The 23,416-nt window shown below is 40.6% G+C and overlaps 1 protein-coding gene across 1 annotated transcript; it reads right to left on the bottom strand.

The window, feature by feature from the left end:
- Positions 1–641: 641 nt before the first annotated feature.
- On the bottom strand, positions 642–19,359 carry CRKL (CRK like proto-oncogene, adaptor protein). Its single transcript, XM_065693054.1, has 3 exons — positions 18,484–19,359; positions 14,554–15,016; positions 642–5,513 (listed from the first exon to the last, which is right to left on the bottom strand). Exons 1-3 carry the CDS (start codon positions 18,795–18,797, stop codon positions 5,379–5,381), a joined length of 912 nt encoding a protein of 303 aa, XP_065549126.1. The 5' UTR covers positions 18,798–19,359; the 3' UTR covers positions 642–5,378.
- Positions 19,360–23,416: the final 4,057 nt, after the last annotated feature.

The raw sequence follows: 23,416 nt of genomic DNA, 5'->3' as shown, positions 1-23,416 counted from the left end.
AATGCAGACAGCTCAGTGTCCCTGCAGCCCACTGCAGCTGGGGAATGTGGAATAATGGTAACTGCCGTGTGCCACGGTAAAGCACGTGAGCAGCCTGTCAAAGGAGTCATTGCTAAACTTGCAGTGAAATAAGGGAATGTAGATTGTTGCAGCCTCACATCAATGTGAAGCGGTGCAGCTCTGTTATTTGGTGACACCGGATGTATTTGGGGCACAAATAAGATTCTTCCATACAGAAGTATTTTAAACTCCCCCCAAGACCCTGGCTGTGAAATCACTGCATCCCCCACTGTGTGTAGGTTTAGTGTCTGAGAGGCCCGGGTGTTACTAGAACAAGTAATCTTGCCCCAGACAGAGGGCTGGTATTTCGCTGGCAGGAAGCATATGTCTGGTGTAGCTGTGGCCACCTGATTTTGCTGTCAACAGTAAAGCAGGAGCTACTATAGGCAGCATGAGAAGCAGCTGCAGCAGTGGGGTAGTGCTTCTGCTGGCAAGCTGAAGGTTTCCAGAGTACTCTGAAATGAGCACAAAGCCTCCTGCACACACCTTACCTGTTCTTGCTTAAGTATTTGAAATACTACTGGTTTCCTGAACTGTAACCTGACAACCGTGAGCATGTGATGATAAGACACTATGCAGAGTTGGCTGTGAACATTTATTAACATCCGATGGAAATCTGTGCTCCAGAGAAGACAAGCACCAGGCTGTGAACATACCTACAGAGTCCAGGGAAACCACACAAGCTTTTTAGACTTCCCCTTTGCAGCAGTTGAGCTTCTGATGTTCCTCTGAAGTTTCTCTGCTCCGTGAGATCAGCTCAAGTTTTAACACATTGTTAATGATTTAACTGAATACTCCCGAATACTTAAAAAACCCAAACCCCTTACATTCTGGTTAGTGCTGTTCTTGATCTGGATTGACTGTAAAAAGGCAAAATGACCTCCTGGTTTTTACCTGCAAAAGCAGGTATTTTTGACTTTTTATACTGCCACCTTTCACCAGTGGCTGCCATGCCAGCCATTCCCCCTCCAGAACTTGCACAGGTTACACCTTATTAAACAATAAGCTAGTTCAAACCATACACATAACAGGTTATTCTTACAAGCAGAGTCCAGGGTATCACAGTAGAAAGGTCGTGGTTTCTACAGAGACCTTTGGAAGCCTCAGCAAAACAGCAGCATTAAACAGAGTGAGAGGAGGAGCACTGAAGTGTCAGGCGTGAGAGAGGAAGAGCCAGCAGTAATCTGTATAACCAGAGATGCATCTCTTTCAGGTGAGCCTCCGGAGCAGAGCAGCATAGTCAAAGAGGCACGACGATGGAACCAGGAGAGCAGCATTCAGCCTGGCACCAGCCTTTCCTCCTGCTTAATTCTTCCTTTGCTTCTGGGAAACTTCTGTTGGCGCGCTCGTTCACACACCAAACAGGGCATCCTAGTGACAGAGTAAGGACCTGAACACTCTGCTGATATTGTCAAGGTTTTAAGACTAAAGACAACAAATAATACTGTAAGTGGAGGCAGATTTTATTTAGACTGTACAAACAGGGCACTGGGGGAAAAAACCCAAAACCAAAACAAAAAAACCCCCAAAAACCAAACAGTGGCTTAATGTTGGGACCAGTTCTATGAAATAAGTCGGGTAAGAAATTAAAAAGGCACTAATCTTAAGAAAAGACACTCCATATCTTCTAAGAATATAATTCATTTAATACTGTTAATCTTATAGCACAAAAAATAAAACACGCTATGATCCCCAAAATAAACTTTAAAAGCTTACACTTAATATTATTGCCTGAAGATCATGGTCTTTAATTTACATATTGTGTTTTAAAGTTTACACAGTGAAGACTGTCTCAAATACAAGGCCACCTTTCCCACTGCAGTAACTGTATCCTTGTCCCAAACCACACTTTCCTTTAACACAAGTAAACAGAAAATGACAGCTATACAAGAATGCTTCCACTGGTCCCAAAGGCAGTCTTTTAGGCAGGTCTCGCTTTCAAATGCGGGTATTGAGGAAAATGCTTGAAAACTTGACTAGAAAACAAAGGCAGCCCACTCGTTCCCAGGATGTTAATACAATATAAAAAATTACTTTACAGGCACATGAAATGGCACAAAGAATGCTGTTTTTCCCTTTACAAAAATAATGCTCAGGCTCTTCAGAGCCCCAGCCCAAACAGGATATTCCCTTCTGTTTATTCTTTCCCAATTTGTAAACAATCATGAATTAAATTAGCGCTTATCCAGTGATGGACACTGATTAAAACAGTTTCCATTTAAACTTTCAGACTGGTCAGAGACTTCAATGTCTATATACACATGTACACAACAGGAGGAAGTCAAACAGTAGGTCTTTCGTGAGAGTTAGCTACTGTGGCACCAGGTAATTAAACCAGCTCCTAGTTCAAAAGCAAGAACAACTTTAATGGTGCATAGATTGAAGCCATCACTTGTAGGCTCTCATGCTTCATATTATGTATACCTTACATGCCCGAGGAACATTTACACTGATAGTTATCACTCCAATTTAAGAGGCTTCATAAAGCAACAGACAGCACACGTGTAAGCAAGCAACGAGCAATTGAGAATCCAGAGTCCTTCAGAGAGAAACACACATTGATCAAATGCAGTCTTTATATGAAAATACTTGTCTTATCATAAAATAGCAAAGACACACTTTGAAGCAAGGTTACAATCAGCTTAGGGTGGTCCGTATGCTACATTTAAACCACATTTAACACACCTGAACCACACCGTTGCTACTCAGAGAAACGCTGTTCATCCCTGGCCTAAAACCAGGGTCACAAGACAGTTAAGAACTCTTGTCTTTGCATCAGATGCCACTACACACAAGTTTTGCATAGTTTTGAAGGCAAAATATTTTGCTTTTCCGCAGTATCAGAACATAATTAAACCTAAACCAATGCTTGTGTTCCAAGTGTATACCTTATTCAATGAGGGATGAGTTACAATGTTCATTTCAGTGAAAAAAAAATCAGGTTAAAAGCCGTGTTCAAGATCTCAAATCTCACAGTATTTATTTGCCATGCAAAGGAAGAATTCTACAATCAGTCTTCTGAAGAGCTGCCTGTAACTAGGTCAGGTCTGAAATAAGATTTCTCTGCAGCAGACTGAGTTTAGTGCAGTTTCTGAATTCAGAAGATGACTTTCAGTAGTACAATCTATGTAGTAAACTTACGGGTATAGCTGGGGCACAGGAAAAGCATGACCTTCTTTAGTTGAGAGAGCTGCATAGCTTTTCTTTGCAAGACAAAATGTCAATGCCTATTGTCAAGAATTACTCTTACAGCACCAAACACTTCAGTCAATGCTACTCTACTTCACAGTTAATCTGGTAGTAAGATGCTCTACAAGAACTTTTAGACTGTCAGCCACTTGATCAATACTACAGAAAACAGCTAATAAATGAACAGTGACCTCTTTAAAACCCCGACATTCCAAATGTCTTGTTGCAAATGCCATGTTTGTATTTCTTCAGTGCCTTCCAATTAGGGATCTCATGGCACTTTCACATGAAATAAGAACAACGTGCTTTTATTAGGATCAAGCGACACAAATCAACAAGAAAACATGCTGGAACTTAAGACAACAACTCTTATATAATTTGACATTTATAAGAACTGGGGGGATTCTGTGGGTGTCTGAAGTTTCTCATTTTGCTACAACTGACAGCCTTCAGGAGTTGAAAAATGGGGGCTGCTGTTTTCCTGTCAGCTGCCACAACAGCCACTTCTCCTTAACAAGGCTATCTGAAAGGCAGGTTCTGTAGTTGCACTCTTTGCAGATGTGTATTGTTAATTCAGTGTTCCATTATGTTTAAAAGATCATTCCAGTTCATCTACAAAACACAGTTAAAGGTGGCAGCACAGGCTACCACTGTACCTAAGCTTTCTTATCCTGTACACAGGCTAAGGACAACCTGCATGGCATGAATTGTACTTATTTTGCTATAGCCATATAGTTCCCTACTGTAAGTACAGTTACAGCAGTATAGCTTACATACAGAAAATGGGAAAGAAGCTATACCGGTAACAGACACCTCTGTGGCTTCCTCCAGCCTGAGCTTTAATTTAGCACATGGGGAACCCAGACAGCTGACTCCCATTAACCATTTTCTAGAGGATGCTGGGAGGGTAGGGATGTGGGGCATATATAAACCAGATCCAGCTCACTCAGAAAGGTAAAAAAAAAAAAAAAAAAAGAAGAAAAGATGGCAGCATGCAGAGGACCTGGGATATAAGCAAGGAAAAGAGGGAAGGAAAAAAAGATGATGGAAGCTGCCCTGGAAAAGAAGCACAGCAACATGGAGACACCCTAGGAGAAAAGGTATTGTGTTTGAAAAGGAGCTTTCCATAAGCTGGGGCTGGCATAGCTAGGAAACTTTGGAGAGAGAAGGGAGCCTGCAGAGAAATGGGTATAAAAGGTGTATGTTTAAATAAGAGGATTTTATCAGTATTTAGCAAGTTCTCCTGTCCCACTCCTCTCTTACCTCTCTCCACACTGTGGCAATCTAATCAATCTATCTACCAAATACAGCTTGGTGATAAGCACTTCTAGTAAGACTACACTTTCAACACTGCAGAAGAGCTGTATGTAGACCAGGTCAAAGTGTTTCCCTTTAAAGCTCACTTTCTACAGTTAGTGCTTGCAAAAATCAACAGAAATGCATTAAGTATGTCAAAACCAGCTACAAGTATCAACCCCTCCTAAGTTTCCTTATAAATAAATGCCTCAGCTTCAATGCAGCTCAACCAATGGTTATTTGCATTTAACACACACTGTTTCAGTAAGGTCAACAACAAGCTTAAGAGTTAACAGAAAAGAGCAGCTTCTAATACAACTGCTTAGAATACATAAGCTTCAATTATTGTCCTTGAAAGAGACCATCATTTAAAATGTACTACCTTAGGACAGGTTCTCTTAAAACTAAGTCTTCTTCAGTCCTAAAATTGCATTTTTGTTGTTGCTTTTTGTTGGACAGTAACACACAAGTTGTATGTTTGATCTAAGGTTAGGGCTCTTCCTACTCAGCAAGCCAGAAAAAGTCTATGGAAGTCTTAACAGGAAAAGTTTCCTTCCCATTCTTCTCTGCTATATACAGGTTCAGTCTTGTCCAGCTTAAGGCCCAACAGAGTTTTAAAAGTGAAACTAAATTCTGGATGACACAACTATGGTATGAAGGTCAGCAGTGACTTCAGTTGTATGGATTCCAAATGTATACTAAAAGAACTGTCAGACTGCAGCAAGCTGGAAAATGGGCAATGATAGCAATGTGCCATTAAGTCATCATCCCACCTTGAACAATGCTAATGATAGCCAGGAAATGAAACAGCAGTGTAAATGGGGCAGAGGGAATCATTCGTTCTCCTCGGGGTTTTGAGGGTCAAATATTTTGACATGAGTGAACGGGAAGAGCCCTTTTCGACCATTGACTTCTCCTTCCCACTGACCGTTTATGTTCATCCGTGTAACCTTCACAATGTCTCCAACCTGCAAAATTGAACAAAAGCAGTTATCACCCATGGGAATCTCACCGCTGATACAAATCAAATGAAGGGGGAAAAAAAACAAACACAAGCCCATCACAGGGGGAAAAGAATCCCACTCTCTTCTTGGCATAAGGTTCAGTTGGAAAGTTACTTTTACTTCACTAAAATACCAATGTTTTGCTGCTAGACATCATAGTGTCTGGACTCGCTTTCAGGCTCTAAATGTGTATTCACATATTCAGACAAACTACTGAACTACCCCTTTTCCTATAGGAAAGCTTCAACTTCATGCAACAATCTATTTAGCTTAGATATAAATTAAAATCACTAAAGCTTCCATCAGTAAAGAGATCCAACGTGCATTCAAAAGGGCACAGGGCTCATTTAGGATCAGGTTTAGCATCAGCTGGCTTGTTTCAAAGGAAAATTAGTTTTTCAAAGATTCTTATGGCAAAGAAACCATTAATGGAAGCTCTAGTTCTGGTTATCACAATCTAAGAAGCTTCTGTAATTTCTAAAATAATGGTACACTTCTGAAGCAGGCATCTCAAAGCTTCTTTTCTCTTAAGAATTACATGTACAGATTCTAACTTTATTTGTTGTTTTCACCTCTACTTCTTGCCGAAGAACTTGAAACACATCAGGCCTTTCCTACCATAACTATGCCTCTTCCTATTTGGCAGTGAAAGATGACAAAAGCTAAACTATGATCAAGCAAGAAACATCAGCCCCAATGATAGTAAGTTATACTTTTATCATTGTTCAATGCCTGCATTTAATTTGATTAAAATAATTTACAAAGGAAAACATCCAATTTGACAACAAGTAGCATTTAAGACCAGCTAAATGCTCATTTCTCCCACAGATGTTTCAGAATAGCTGAACATGTATGTGGTCTGTTGCAGCAGCTCTCTAACTTTACACCTCCCTTCCTGTTTACTTAATTTTACTCTATGTGGTAACTATAGTAAATATTAGAAAAGTGACATTAGCAGCTGAGAACCAATTTCACAAAATGTAGAACCAGCCTATGACCAAGAGCCAACAGTTCATCGGTTTCTTCCCCAAATTAGTATCAAGCTCTTTGTAGTTGAGTCTCGGCTTCAAGGCTACTTCTTGAAAATCCAAAGGTAACTAGCTTTGATCTTATTAAAGGAAAAGCTTGAATTTTGTCCCGATGCAGTATGTATAACTGTTTGTCTACATTATCTAACTACTATTAACATTTAGAACTGATGCAGACACTTTAAGAACCTTGCCCAAGGGCCTCAAGATTAAAACTCTTCAGGTTAGACCTCAGTATTTTTTTGTTAAAGGAAAACACCCTGAGTCTGAAAAAGTGTGCAAGTCATTAGCTGCTCTGAAGCCTGTTTAAACCAGTTATCATTACTTCAATAGATATTTTTTGAAGGTCATTCAGAAGCAAGAATCCTCAAGTGAAGTTTAAGATACTCTAATAAATTCCTTGTCAGTTGCTCAGTGTTACATCTCAAAACTTCTCAAACTTTGAAACACTTTAGAGTCTTAAATTAGACATTTAAGCAAAATGCGTTGCCCCTTGGTTTTTATCTACTACTTGGGTTGTCGGTGTCTCACCTGCCCCCCGAGATTCGAGACTGTCACACTCTGAACAACTGTAATCTTGTGCTTTTAAGAGAGGAGAAAACCCCCTGAACTCCCTTAAGTTCTTGGGATATAACTGAGACTATATTACTTGCTTAAATGGACATCTTTACTTATGTTGTTCCTAAACTCAAGCTGCAGCCAAAATATACTATTAAGTAGTAACAGGATGCCCATGATACTTAGCACATAAATAGAGCATTAATTTGACTTGTTCTCACCTCTTCACAGACTATTGAAGCCTTCTTTGTGTATTTCCTAAAAAAGCACAATTTGTCAGACTTTTCACTGAATAGAAAAGGTTGGAGAAAGCTTTAAATAGTATCAAGATGACCTAAACAGGAACCTAACAAATGTCTCTTTAGGAAAAGGCTGATAACATCTGTAAATACTCAGTGTTACACTGGTAGATTTAAATAAACCTTGAAGACAAATCTAAGTTCCCAGTTTTAAACCCAAATTCAAGAAGATGCAGCCAACATCACCACAGTTAAAACCTATTAAGAAACTGCATTTGCATCACGCAAAAATAATCCAGAAAACCCTGAACTGTTGTACTACATTGGATTGAAAACAGGGGCCTGTGTTTTCTGAGAATCCAACAATTTAATTGTGATCTAGAGATCAATCCATTAATAATTTTGAGGGTCTAGAAAAAAAGATACCCTTCAGTTTGATTGATTCCTATAACATGAATAGGTTCGGAATGCTTGCTGTAAGCCCAGTAAAAAAAAAACAAAACAAACTTACAATTTAAGTCTATTGCATTGCAATAAACTGCCATGCAGATTAACAGTGTAAAATATTCCTTGGACTGCTGGGTGGGCAAAGTTGCTGCAGATCAGAATGTGCCACTAAAGAGTGGTAGCTGACAAAAAGTTATGCAAAGGATATTTCCATAGGCAACTGTTGGAATAGTAAACTGATTTACAGTAACTATATTATGAGTGGTGTGAGTGGGTCTTTTATGAAAGCTTCTGAATATCCTCTTGTGCTATGTTTAAAAAAAAAAAAAGGCAGCTCCACATAGAAGATGAAATGAAACAAGATTTTTGGAGATGGCACCTTGATGTCATGATAAAATAATTCATGGATCTTATGTTAAAAACCTCCATTTTGACAATGTCTACAAGAATCTGGTCAAGTAGTCCCTTTATGCAACTTCTTCCCAAAGTACTAACTGAAAAGCAGTATTTGGTAGGTGCTTTTTAAAGCATCTATAATGTGGTCAGCTGAAGTGTGATCTCCCACTACAATTATTTAACATACTATTCGTAATTTTTCAGAGAATGCTTTAGGCCAGTCAGAAGGATTGTCTTATGGTTAGGCACAGGACAGGGTCAGGAGACCTGGTTCTATTCTCATCTCTGCCACAAACTTCGTGTATGACTCTGGATAGCTCATGGGCCTTACCTATAAATTAGGATAACACTTCCTGAAGTCTCAGCATCTCTCAGATAAGTTACTTCACTTGCAAAACATGCCAGCATTGCTGGATGGAAGTATCAACTTCTGAAATGAGTAATACTTCTGAAATGCAGCCATGTGGTTCCACCCAAATGATAAAAATCAAAACATATTTTAGATAGCATCCTTTCATTATGTCCCTGTTGCAGCATGAATTCAAAGCCCGGGGGAAACACAAGCTATGGAACATGCCAGTGAGAAAGGTTACTTCATTCACTCTAGACTCTCCCTTACCTGTCTTTTATTTGAAGCTGATTCATACACTGCTAAAGGTTTCCTGCATGCCATTTTGTTCACACAGTCAACCAATTCAATGTGTTTTACACAGTGATATTCCAACAATTGTATGCTAATAGTTCTATGGCTGATAGAGTTCTGTAGCGTAAGTTGAAAGAGATAAAAATGCAGTTAAACTCTAAATCATCATTTTAGCCCACTGGGTCAATAGTTATAGAAAACATCGCTCTCTGGAATTTATGGGGTATTCAATCTCAGTAATTATCCTGATTAGTATCACAGCTCACTTCTTTGGAAACAGTAGTATTAGTACTAAAACAATTGTTCAGACCAGCTGCCTGTTCTGGAGAATAAACAAGGATCAACACTAAGAAATTTGTATCCTCAAAAGATACAAAGCTGAGCTATGTAAGAGAGGCAGAGTTCAGACATGCTGCAAACAGGACAAAGTGACACTGAAGTAGTTGGTGCTTTATGTATTAGAAGATTCAAGAAACCAACAGGCTGAAAGCACAGTTTAATTATCCTTCACTTCCCATGTTGTATACTGGAAGAACAGTTGATGCCCAAATTAAGAGGATTGAGTAGTTCAGAGGAAAGACCATCAACCATTCTTGAGATAAGAAAGCAGGTCCTAGATGCAATTTAATCTAGTCTCATGTAGGAACAGAGTAAAGATTAAGTATACCTAGAATAATTGCCAGAGTTGGAGTTGCAGCACCACAGGAGTGCTGTAAATGATAGTAGCCTGTCTCCATCTGATTAAGCAGCTCTCATGACTGAAGCACAAAAGAGAGCACAAAACTCATGTACTGAATACAATTTGGAGAGCACGAAACTCCACAAAACTCTGTCATTCTTGAGGCACAATGAATCTTGCTGTTGCACAGGATCTTGTCTAGGTTACCCATGTCACTTTCATTTTCATCCAAAAACAAGCTGCAAACAGTTCTGAGGGTGAATGTATATTTAAATTGAGGCACTCAGCACTATCATGACAGGGACTATCAATAACTTGACTGGAAAAGGAATTTACAAAGATTAAGAGTGCACACAAAATTTTCAAAGTAATTGTCGGTTGTATTTTCAAATGTAGCATGCTGAAAAGTTGGTGCATGTCAGCACAGACACAGGAATCCTGCTGCCAGTGTCACTTTCAATTCAATAGTTACCAGAACTAAAGCTCCCCAATCAACATTTTACTACACAAGTATAGGCTTGATATTTTGTTTAAATTCTAGACCTTGTGGGTTAGATGCATTTAACAGCATTGTTTAACAGCAGTGCTGTTTCCTTGGCTTAAGGAAAGCACAATGCTTGTTGCCTAGTGAGAGTAGCCTAATTTCCTAATTAAGAAAGTTCTACTGCTAGCACATTTTGGCCTACTTGTCTCAAGTTTCTTTTGAAAAGGAAAAAAAGTTAACTGTAACCTAATTGTAACACGCTCAACAGAAATACTGTAAGTCAGTTATATAATTATGGTGAATTGATACCTATTTCACCAAAACATTTCAGTGACAGGTTAACTGTACTAGCAAACATAAATGTTTATGTTTGATACATTATGAACAGATAAACCATTTAACACCATAAAGCTGGCACAAGTCTAAAGAAAGCCATCATTAGTGTAAAACCTTTGCTATAAAACTATAGTGAAACTCTTGGTGGTTTTTGTTTGGTTTTTTTTAAATCTTTTAACTCCATAACACTGTCATGTTAAGTCTGGAGATGAACTCTAGGACTACAACTGCCTTCAAAATGATCTATGACACTTATCACAGCATCTGCAATATATTTAAGAACCATTTTTTAAACACATGGCAGACATACATCGGGTGGCTGCTGCTGGTCACCCATTTTTCTGGCTCGTTACACCATTTCATTCCATTTTCTAAGTGAATTTGGAATTTGTTATTCACATCCTGAATCAACCTTCAAACAGTTCACTAATTTTTAAGGGCATTATCCACCATTAGTTTACCTACTTACTTTGCTGGACAAAGAACATTGCTGTGTAGAAGTTAGTCATCAATCAACTACTTTGGATCCGAACACAAGCACCCAACTGCCAAGAGATAAGCTCCTTTAAGGTAAAAACATCTTAGGCCTTAGTCCACTGGGTACTGTATACACATCTTGTGCTGGTTAGAGTATCCAGTTTAAAACAAGGCTTCTTTAGCATACTGTTGTTACCAGACTGGCTGTAGAACTACAGGTTATTAAATGCTGAGAAACTTCAACGTAGGCTTGAGTGCTCTGTATCACAGTAACAGTGCCAAAGAATCTCAGCTTTGAGCACAGGACTGCCCTCCTAGTTTTCCCAAAGAAAAGCAGGACTGAGTAACACTAGTACATAATCCTGTCATGTAGCGTTCTAGTCCCAATAAATACAGGATGCCCTGTCCTTCATACTCCTTCCTCTAGAGCACCAGAAAAGAAGGAAATTGCTTCTTGACTAAAAGCACACAAGTAAAGAAACAGATCTGGGTCACTGGCCTGGGGTTTAGTTTTTTGGGGTTTTTGGTGTTTTGGTTCTTTTGGTTTTGGGGGATTTTTTTGTGGCTTAGTTGTTCAGTTTTTTGTTTGCCCCCCCCTTTTTTTTAATGCAGTATCCATGAAAATATTATACACATAGTAAGAAATTGCAGGCTTCAGTCATCCCATTAAAAACATTACATCTGAACTGCCAAGGTAACCAATTCAATTGACAACAGTATATGTAAATCTTAGAAATACATATAATTTATCATAGGCTTAATTGTTCACTGGTTCAGGGAGATGCTCAAAGTTATATGTGTGCCAACTGCATGCTTTGAGGTAGCAGCTATACTTAAAACTTTCATTTTAGCCTATTAACAGAATACTATTTAATTTTTTATTTTAGAGAATAAACGTAAAGCATATAATGCAGCAGGACCAAGACAACATTCAGACCGTAGTCACTTCAATAATACCAGCATGAATGCTAAATAATTTGAGCCCAGCAAGATCCAAACTGTAATAAATGCTGTATTAACCATCATCCTTACAGGAACAATACTGTAGTTAAATGTCACATTTTAAGTATTATTTAAAAGCTAAGCACTCCATCATTATACAACCAGACTGACTTTGTTTTCAGATTTTCAGTAGGATGTTCATTTGTTTTACAAATTACATTTTTCATGTGAGAAACTCTTAAAAAAATAGTTACACCTCCCCTACAAAACAAATTTCTCTGTAAGAGGCTATGAATCTTTACCTTTGCTTAAGGAAAGCTTCTGACAGCTTATGTAAACAGTAGCATGCAACAGAAAAACTGGACTTGCAAGCAGAGAGCTTGCCCCATTTTCAAGCTGAACCCAAGAGAATGACATCCCTCCACTTAAAAGGAAGTCAAGCAGATTACTGTGCAATAGCTTTATTTACTCCAGATGGTATTCTCTTCCTTTTAAGTACTGTCTGTGTGCTGACCACACAAAGCTAGAGCCAGCAAAAAGATATTCTGTTCATATAATTTTATCAGTTTAAATGAGATTACACAATTGGGCACTGTATAATTATACTAACAAGGTGTTCTACCTGTACAAACTGAACTGCAATTTAGAGTACACCTATACTAAGGTGGAGTACTGCCAAATACTGTTTTCTTAAAGAACATCATTAACTTTCTCCCCCAAAACATTCCCATAACTTGTTGTTTCTCTACCACTAGCTACTTGCAGTAGACTTACAAAACAGAAGATTCAAATGGTCCAGATTTAGGGACACATAAAGCCCTGACAACGTTGGGATTAAATACATCATCAGGGCATCAGCATCAGCAAGTTTTAGGTAATCTGAAAGAAGATCAGGAAAAAAAGGTGGATTTTTTTTTTTTTCTCTCTGAGAGTAGCCTATGTGACAAATATTGCGCTGAGTCTGCTTAAGTTCCCTATGCATGGATAGATATGAAGAAGCTATAATAACTGATTTTAATAAAAACATAGATCAGTTCCCAGAATTCTACTTACAAAGCCTCTTGAGAAGCCACAGTGTGGCTAAAATGCACTTGCAAAGAAAACAGACTGCATAGGAAGACAAAATATGCCAGTGATGGGAGACAAAGACATGAGGCAATAAGTGATTAGAATTCAGTGGAAGAGAAGCATCTCTCAAACAGCAATTTGAAGGCTCAAAATAATTCAAACCTTGATGCTGGTCAGAAAATTAAACCTGCTGTTCTGCTAGAATAGCTAAAACAACTCCATTTACAGAAAAATTTATTTGTGAAGGCCATACTTCCAGGTGGTTCTGCTACCCTGCAGCAAAGCAAGTTCCCTGAAGTAATACCATGCCACATTGATAACATAACAAGACCAATTGCTTGCCTTGCTTTCTTTACAGAAGCATAAGCAGTTTTGTCAGGAATCTTCTGTCAGTGAATATACACTTTGCTCTATAATTTTCCCACACTGTTTGCAAATAACAGGTTGCTAAATTTCGTAAGACTTTAGGAAAATCCAGTGATACATATTTAACTTTTAACCCAGTAAGAGTAATTGTCTGTAGAGGCTTTACAAATATAAGAGGAAAACACTTAGTGCAAGTATTATGAATAACTGGAAGTCACAAATACAACCTTTCAAGTCTCAGCCAACAGTATCAGTTTTAAGTAACAAACAGCTTTAGCTTGCAAAGTAATAGAGCAAAAGTTACAGGAAAAATTCAGAAGTATTTTTAAAACCACTATTATTTACTTGCTAAAATGCTGTTGCTTCCTTTGCTTGTTTCCTTGCATTTGATCCTTGAAGCACTGTAGCAAGCTCAAATTTCACCTTTTGAGACAAGTGCTTTTTCCATGTTCATTTTTGAACTATAGGTTAATGAGTCTTCAGTATAATCTAAACTCAGTTTTCTGGATATAGCTTTAAAAACTTCCAATCCATCATTCATACAAGTTAAACTAGAACTGTAATATGAATTCTTTACCATTTAAAGAATAGAGCTCTAAAGTCTTAAAAGACACCACTAAATTAAAAATAAATACATATCTAGAATGCTTTGGCAAGTACAGGAACTTATTAAAGGTTCAATACAGGTTTAGAGGCTACACTGCAGCCTTTCATCCAACCCTCTCACCCCCAGTTTAGGTCTTAAGGCTTCTCAAATCCCGCTTTTGAAACAAAAGTAAAAGAGACTAGATTATTTTATACATTTCTGCCCAGATTTCAGCTCTCAGCTCTGGGTATCTCTCAAGTTCATCCCACATTACAGTTGAGGATCTGAAATATTACATTTATCAGCAATCCTTACTTTTCTCTGAAGGATGCTACCACTTCCAGTTCTCAACCTGCAATATTGCAATGATTAAGGAAACACCTTCTTTTGCTCACCAAGATTAGGTAGAGAAGCAAAGTCATCCTCTCACTAGCACTTACTTTCACAGCAGGATGTGCACTACCTAATAGCAGTCAGGACTGTACCACTCTGCTACCCTTGTAACATATATGCACCACTAAAGAGAGGCTAAATACAGGTTCTGAAGTAATTTGGTCACTTTTCTCAAAGGAAGTGGTATAGATGAAGCAATTTTTGTGGGTCTTTCTTCAGAATGTACTCTAACTTCTTCTCAGTCCCTTGACATAGATAAGCAGACTCCATATGAAGTCATCCACACCAGCTTCGCTACTAACAATTTTTAGTTTGTTTTACAGAACAATTGAAAACCATGAGACTTGAGAGGAAAAACTTACCTCTAACGCCAGCGCAGTCTTGTCATAAGCACAGGGTACTCTCTTTTGGATAGCTTTGGCATAGACTGGTCCATTCTGTGTTAATGGCAGGGGATTGATCACTGCTCCAGGTGTACTGGGTACTGATGGAAGGGGACTTGCGGTTTGAGGCTGAGCATAAGCATGGGCAGGTTCTGGAATACCATAACTGTTGGAATTCCTGTTTCCATGCTTTGCATGAGAAGATCTGACTAGCTTTTCTACATAAGGAACAGGAATCATCCCAATCCGACCATCCTTGTTTCTGGCACTCCACCACTGTTCTTCTGGCTTCTCTACAATTACCAATATCTCACCCTTTTTAAATGGAAGATCCTCAGCATCATTGCCAGGAAAGTCATAGAGAGTCCGAACATACTCCACGTTCTCTTCTGCAGTGGACATAGCAGGGGCAGATCCAGATCCCATTGGTGGACTTGGATACCTAAGTTTAAAAAAATATTTGGTATAAGCAATAGCTATCGTTTATTATTTCCCGTAACAAAGCTAAGTACTAGTTTTACAGAAGGAACACCAATTAGAGGAGATTACTTATTCAGCTTTGTAACAGAAGTATTGGCTTGGTAACACTGTGAGGCATTTCACGAGTAACTCATGCTCTCAAGTAATTACTTAAGTACCCAGTGAGCCAATAAAAATCTATCATGGCTGCAGAAAATAGGGAGAAATAATTGAAAATCTTTATCCTTCTGTTTTGTATTGTTGTGAGGATCTTGGGACAAAATAAAATCTATAGCTTAAGTTGTAAGAGTCATGATGCATAAAACCAAGTTAAAATTATTTAGGTGACTTGGGGTGGAAATGCTATTAGAGAGCTAAATACTCCTCTTCAGTTCATCACACCTACATTTTTAACTTTAACACCTATTTCTAAAAAATTCGGTGACCCCAAATGCTAGACTTGAGGGAACACAGCAGGAAAGAGAACCAAAGTAAGAGGAGGTTTTTCTAACTCGCAGTTTTCTAACTCAAATTTAGGAGTCCAATGTTGTCTTTCTAATTGGTAGCACAGTATTTTTCTGACTAAATCCTTCTACTTACATGCAGAATTTTGGGGACAGCCGGCGAAATTTATACCGAAAACTCCTTTCTTTAAGAAAGGAGACAGGCAGATCCTGTGCTTTTAGGAGACACTTTCACCTTCTTTTCTGGAAAGTAACATGGAATTAAGCTCCCTAGTCTTATTTTAACAACTTTAACTCTCAAAGGGTTGTTATATAGCAGAAAAATTATTAGTTTCAAAGTACTGTTCTTTTCTGCATATTTAAAGAGCTAATAACCTGAAAGTGGTATCTTTGTAAAAAACAGTATGAAATCCTTGCATTCACTGGTAAGAATGGAGTAAGAAATGAAAAAGCTAACCATACAGAAATATTCTTCTGCTTTATTAACCATAATATTGCTTTTAATTTATTCACATCATTGTTTAATATTACGCTGATCATCTGTCCAATACAGTAATTTTGTTGTCTGTGATAATGTATAAGATTGTTCATCAAGTAAGACTATTTTCTCTGCAATTTTCATCATAGATTATACATATTTTATTCAAAACAGCTGTCAGAAAACATATATAGGCCATCGTAGATACTTATTATTTAAGCTACAATAGCAAGGATACATTCCGTTAGCCTACTTCAATTCTCTTCTGCTATTTGCAAAATAAGACGGAAATAAAATCCCTGTGTGTTTTGCAAGATATGCTGGAAGCCCTAAAGAAAAATATATGTTTCTTTCAAACACCTTTTTGCAGCCAAAGCCAGGAGAGGGAACCCTTTAGAGAGCAGTCACACTGTAAGTGAGCTCAGGAGCATCTGCAATGATGGTCAGAGCTTGCTATTGACACAAAACAAATAGAAAGCTTAAACCAGTCAGTTTTCAACTGCTTGCAAGTTTAAAATGTCATCTCTGAGAGCTAAACATGCTGTATGGCTATATACAACAAGCTACTTAAACCTACCATGAAAACCACTCTTCATACTGTACTTTATGAAATTAAAGAATCAACCGCATTCAAAAGCGTAAAGCACCTGTGCAAGATGTTACCCTGAAAACACCAGAGAAATAAGAATTGGCAATAAGAGCTCTGAAGCACATACCTGGCCACCCCTATTCTAAATCTAGTCCTCTAGCTAAAAATAAATCAAGAAATGCTATCTGTCATCCTCCCTCCTGCAACAGGAAGTCCCCTTAAAACAAAATTTCAAACCATCAACTATGTCACTGATTTTTTCTAAAAGAATTTAGAACAAAAATCATGCTAAGGAAAACCACCTAGTCAGTCCCATTTCTTGCTTTACAACAAAGCTCATCAGCTCACAGCAGGTGAGGTCCCATCTGTCTCTGTATGCCGAGAGAACAAAATGCAATCAAAACCCTGAAAATAAGGTAGTACTAAAATGTTCACAAAATGTTTCACACCAGACTCCTAACAAATACCAAGCGAGCAAGTGGAATCAGCCAAGTTTAAGTATTTTGAGAAAGTCAAGTCAGTCTGCCGTAAATGATTAAGAACAAGTTTTTAGATCCAGAAAGGCACAAAAGCATCCAGGTTAAGGAAAACAAAGATAAGCATAAAGATCGCTTTAGTGTAGACTCTTTTCCTCCAAACTATCCGCAAGTTTAAGCTTGCATGTAACACTGGGCAGCTCCATTTAAGCATTCCTGCAATGGTGAAAATGATTATATTTTTCCCTTCACCCTATCCATGTCTCTAGCCACAGCACAGTCACTACCTAGAAGACTTCTCAGCAACGTTAAGCATTCTTGATGCTAGTGCTTTCTGTCGCATCCCTTCCGTCACCTCACGGCTTTACAGAAGATTTTCTTTTGACCGCTTGACAAGCTACTGATTGTCATTACGAACTGGCCTATGCCAAAGTTAAATCGTGACTGTAAGCATCAAAGTTACTCTTCCCCCCTAAGAACCTGCTAATCCACAAGCCAGTTTTATTTTAAAATGCAGAATTTAGAAGCAAACCAATCTGAATTGCCTTGTCTAATGCACTGCTGCTTTTTAGGCTCTTATTTCACATAATTCCATCCAGGAAGCCCAAAAGCTTTGAAATAAGATACTGGGAAAGGCTTTGTTAATTAAAAGCAAGAAATATGTTTTAGAGTTCTTGATAGGCAGCTTACTGATGCAAGTTGCAGGTATGTCCCATGCGTGAACAAGACAAAGAATGAGATCATAGCCAAGTCACATTTTCTCATCCTCCTACAATAACATTTCTCAATGTAGTGCACAGAGTGAGTATGCAGATATAGATGAACAGTGCTGTAATCAAACTGTGAGAAATAATTGTTTACATTTTTTGGGGGTGGAAATGCCACTCCAAGTTTGGGAAATACTGTCCTAGAATATATTAATGCTGATTTAACAGCGTGAAACAGCCTAATCACATAAAGGCCTGTTCTAATGTAATCAGTGTGAATACAGGGACAAACAGCAATTTAAGCTCAGAGGCTGTACCTCAATCACTAAGACTTGTGAGCCATCTTCTCAGCCGTCATCGGAACAGGACAATACCAGAAGAAAGGGCTGACACAATGCACGACCACACCCTCTTGCAAGGCAATTACAGCCAGTGGTAGAGATAGATGCACATGGTACCTTTCCATAAGCCTACACACATGGTTAAGTGTATTATATGTACATAACGCCAGTGCATTGTATGGATGATGTGACTGAAACAGCAACGTATAATGGTCACCGAGATCCCCAGTGCTAATAAAGACTACTTAGAAACAGCTTCAAACAAGAGCCATAAACAAATGGTTTCCTTAGTACATACAGCATGGCCCTATATTCAGGGCTGTATGATGCTGGGGCTATTAGACTGGACGAAGACAGCCCCCTCCTAGTGCCCCCTCGGTGGGGATGGCACTCACCTGGGCGCAGGCTCGATGAGGGTGGTGGTGTCCAGGTAGTGGATCTTGTAGAACTCCAGCAGGGCGGGCAGGTGCTCAAACTCCTGGTCGCCGATCTTAAAGCGGCGGTTAGGCAAGGAGTTAATGATGTAGTGGGAAACCCGGGAGTTCTCGGACACCGAGAGCACATAGTCCCCTGGGCAGGTGGACGAGTCCCGCACTAGGAACATGCCGTGCCGCTGCCCTTGCAACCGCGTCTGCGCCTCCGCCCGAGACACCGGGCCCACGTACCAGCTGGAGCGGTCCGACGAATCGAAACGAGCGGCAGAGGACATGGCTCCGAGCGGGGAAGGGGAAGGGACAGGGGGAAGGAAGGTGAAGAGCCCGAAGGCCCAAGCGAAGGAAGAGATCCCGAGAAGGGAAGGCCTAGACAAGGAGGCCTGGAAGGCGGAGCGGGCTGGGGACTAGCAGGAAGCGGCTAGTGCCCAGCCGAGAAGATAGGAAGCCCAAAGAAAGGGGGATAAGAGAGAAGGAAGCCCCGTGCTTCTGGAGGCGAAGGACCGAGGAGCGGCTGGGGTGGGGCTGGCCAGACGCGGCGGTCAGGGCCCCCGAGTCTCCCTCAGCCGCGGGGTGTGCAGGGCATCCTTCCCGCCTCTCTCTCAGGCCTGCGGCGGGCCCGGCTGAGCGGGTGGCGAAGATCAGCGGCGGCTGACAAGGACAGACGGCCCGAGAAGGTGGCGAGAGTAGCCTGCTACAGCGCCTCAGCGCCAGAGCCGGGCGGGAGCGCCGTGCCCCCGGTTTCTTCTCTCAGCTCGCTCCCCTCTCCGAGCTGAGCACCAAAATGGCGGCGGCGGCGCCGGGCGGCTGGAGCGGTCCGCAGACACCGCCCCGCGCAGGCGCGCTGCGGATGCCGCTGCTGGGAGGGCGGGCGAGGGGCGCGCGGCGCCGGGCCCGCCTGAGGGAGCGGGGGGCCGCGCTGAGGGAGGCGGCGGCACAGGGGATGGCTCCGAGACTCGGGGCCGGAGGGCAGGGGTGGATGGTTGGCTGCTGGACGGCTCTGCTTTCGCTGTCCCTCCGGGCCGCAGTCATTCAAACTCCCCCGGCGTGCAGGGTGGATGAACGCGGCACAGCCCCGGTGGCGTGAGTGAGACCCCCTTCGCCTCCTGCGGCCCCTCAGGGAGCAGGGCCGCCCCCCGCACCCGCCGCCGCTGTGCTGCTGGCACGCGTTACCTCAGGTCGCCCCCGAAGGCTCTGCCCAGTCCTTGGCGGGGACCCGCCGATGTACCTCCTCCATCCTCTCTCCTGTCCCTCAGCACGTCGGTGAGGCCCAGCCTCCGGCTCTGCCCGCGCTTCGCCACGGCGCCCTGAGGCACCCCGTGCTTCCCTGCCCCCGGGGGGTCCCTGATGTCCCGCCTCGGGCCGCCCTCCTCAGCAATTAGAGCAGTGGGTTGCCCCGCAGCAGGCAGCCTGACCGCAGGCAAGAGATCACCTTCCCTGAGGTTTTGTTGGTTTTATTAGTTGAGGTTTTATTTATTTTTAAGGAACAAATTGGATCACTGTGATAATCTCCTCTGTTCTCGAGATAACTTCCTGCATGCTCTAACAGCGAGTTTCCTGTCTTTTTATAGCCTTGCTCCCAGATAAGGGTGTCAAAGCAAGCCCTGCCTGTCTCGGGGCGCAGGCGGGAGGGAAGATGGTTTGGCAGGCGCTGAGGAGGAAGGAAACCCCGGAAAGGAGTCCGTAGGCCTGGCGGGCAGTGGCCGGGCAAGCGCTCGGCACGTGGTGCAGCACGAGCTGTTTGAATTTTAGAGGGACGCTGTCGAGCGGTGGCCTCAGACAAGCAGCGGGAGCCTTCGTGTGGCTGGACTTGAGTTCGAGAGGGCTGGCGGTAGCCGTAAGCACGTCCAGCTGCGATAGGCACGGGCACAACAGAATAGCTGCCGACTCCCCGAGCAGGCTTTAGAAACCTTTGGAAATAATGTGCTTGTAGCTCAGTCTCATGACTTCGTTTAATTTGTGCTTTTGGGTTCGTTTTTTTCATTTTGCTTTGGGGCTGGCAATGTGAAATGAATCAGCACCTGAAAGCAAAAAAACCCAACATTTTAAATGGAGAAATAGATTTAAGATTACTGTCTTGAAGTGCCAGACTGGACTGTTGTGCAGTCTTATTCCAGCTTTCCTATCTTTCTTTCATGTACTGCCTTTTCCAAAAGCTCAATCACAACATGTTTTTTCTGTGGCGTTCTTCCTGCGTTGGTAACAATTGCCAACTGAGGTATTTGGACTAGAGCATACAGGCTCTGTCTCTGTAGATGTTTAGCAGAGTTCAGTCCAAAATGGAAGATTCATAAGTGTCCTTGTTATATTTTAGACAAAGTCATCTTAGATAGGCTCACAGCATCACTGACATGAAAGGATCTTAAAGTTGGCGCTGAATACATGTACAGGTATCACTTTACCAGCTGCTGAAATACAGCCATCTCCTGGGTGGAAAACAACAGCTGTTTAGTAATGCACAGCAAGACTGGCAAAACAGCAGACTCAGAGGTGAATAATACCCGCTGAAGACTCACATCCATGTGAAAATGTTTTGTGCATTGCAAGGGAGGCTTAGTACCTATGCCTTTGATCCATTCCTACTGGTTGAGGTGCTTGTATCTGCCACTGGAGTCAGTTTTAAACACATGTAGATAGGCTACAATAGATTACAAAGGTTATTATGTTTTCTTCTGTTATTTGTACTGGTTTGGATTGTTTTCTGTTTGGCCATGGGCAAAATACAGATAAAAAGATACTACTTGGACTTGCAATAAAGTGCTAAATAATGTTTAAAAATAATGACAAAAGCCACAAGTTAGCAGCAGTTAGTAACACATAGCACGTAAGAAGGAAATAAAAGTTCCTATTGCTGTATTTGATTGAGTTAAAATTTTGTTGCCTCCACTTTGTATGCATAATGCTAAAACCTCAAGAAAGTTGAAGCATGTCAGGAATAAATAGTATTTAATTATAAACTAGATTTTGAGTAGTACTACATGGAGCTGGACTGATGCTGGAGAACCAGCATATCCACCTTCTTATCCAGAATGGATTTTAAGGCACAGAGAGGTTTTCAGTTTGGAAGGAGCTGCCACAATTAGCTGTTCTGAACTTGTATTTACACAGGTTATGTGCATCCTTCAGTAATTCCCTCCTCAGTTTCAATAACTGTGGTTGAAGTAGGCCAGATCTTCTAAGTAAAAGATCCCATATTCTATTGGATTATGAGGAGAATTGACTTGTTCGAGATCATTAATGTTATCTGATAAGACTGGTCTTCAACTTCCTAGACTACAGTCATCTCAGGCACATTACATCCCTACAACTGCACTTGGTTTAGGAAGAATGGATAAATGTATGATACCACATAATCTTTTTATGACATATAAATATATTTCTGCTCTTTGTCTTACCTGTTGGCAGCTTCCACCCTCAGAGCATGACCAAATAGTTGTATCACAGCTGAGGAGGTGGGGAGCTCTTAAAATGCATCAGCTGCCAATGAAATGGAAACTCACTTGGCAATATTCCCTTGAGAAGGTGCTGTCCATCTTTTGCTGTGCCCAGCTGCTCCTTCTTCCTTTCACCAGAAGCTTCTGACCCCATCAGCTGGGCCAAATGCCAAATAAACTGTACATGTGGCTGGCCTCTTAGTAAGAAGTATATTTCTGTCAAGGGTATAAAATGAGAATCCTTATTTCTTTCAAATCAAGTATGGTGTATGCTTCCAATTAACAACCCTAATTTAAACCATGAGGAAATGGGAAAAGATATGTTGGATTTGGAAGTAGGCATCTGGAGAAGAAATACAGTAGTGGAAGCATTTATGAAACAAAAACTGAAGCAATCACAATCACTTCTCCAAATGTGGAGCCTGAAAATACTTCAGGATGCAAGTCCACTAATTACACATCTAACAAATATGCCTATACAGCTTTACCACTGTGCTGGCAGGAAATAGGAAAATACTTCAACAAGAAACCTGGACTTCTTAAACTTTCAGCAGTGTAAGTGCTGGTATTTTGATCACTTAGTTCTGGAAGACTTGTTTGGCTATTCTCTTACAGACCAGAAATAACTTAAAGCTTTTTTAGTTTATTGTCCTTATGTCTGCAGTATCTTGTGCTATACTGTCTCTGAGGACTCCCTGTAAAGCAAATGCTTTTCACTGTAGGATACAAGACTGCCATATTCAGAAGATCAGAGAATTTATGAATAACAAAATATGGAATCAGCCTAAAATCCCTGTAAGTACCTGTTTTGATTGACATAAGGCAAAGTTTAAGTGGGCTCTTGAAGGCTGAGTTCCTGAAGAATCATTCTTGATAGGAAAACCAATCAATACAAATTACAGCTCTGTATCAATCTGTAATCTCTCCTGCAATTTCTTTATATAGGTAACTTTAGTAAACAAGAATGATGTGCATTATATCTGCTGAGTTAGATAAAATTTCTGATCTTAAAGTAAAGCAATTTTATTATTGTTTAGCCTATGGATTAGTTTGAAGAGGTACATGGTAGACTAAAATGAGCTACTGCTAAATGATCAGGGTGGTTTGATCTAAGCTTAAATCTGTGGGGTTTTTTACCTAAACAAAATACATGCAAGTAAGATAGTTCATACCATAACTTTCAGCAGTCACATTATACTCAGATGGAAAGAATTTTTTTGGGTGAAAGCAACAGAAGTTCTGTTTTTATCAAATCAAAATACGTAATACCTGCCCTTAGGTTTAGTTCATGTCACTTCAGGGATATTATACCAGTAACTAAAAAATCCCCCAAACCCAACAAAACCCAGAAAGAAATAATGCATCACTCCTCTCTAAGGCAGATAATCCACTTTAAGGGAATTTCCTTGTAACTGCATTCTAAGTCTTATATTGATTTGCTTTGCACAGCATCCAACTGCAAC

Source organism: Lathamus discolor, chromosome 12 (assembly GCF_037157495.1).
Source record: "Lathamus discolor isolate bLatDis1 chromosome 12, bLatDis1.hap1, whole genome shotgun sequence".
In the NCBI taxonomy this organism is placed as follows: Eukaryota; Metazoa; Chordata; class Aves; order Psittaciformes; family Psittacidae; genus Lathamus; species Lathamus discolor.
This window is presented reverse-complemented; position numbering and strand designations above follow the sequence as displayed.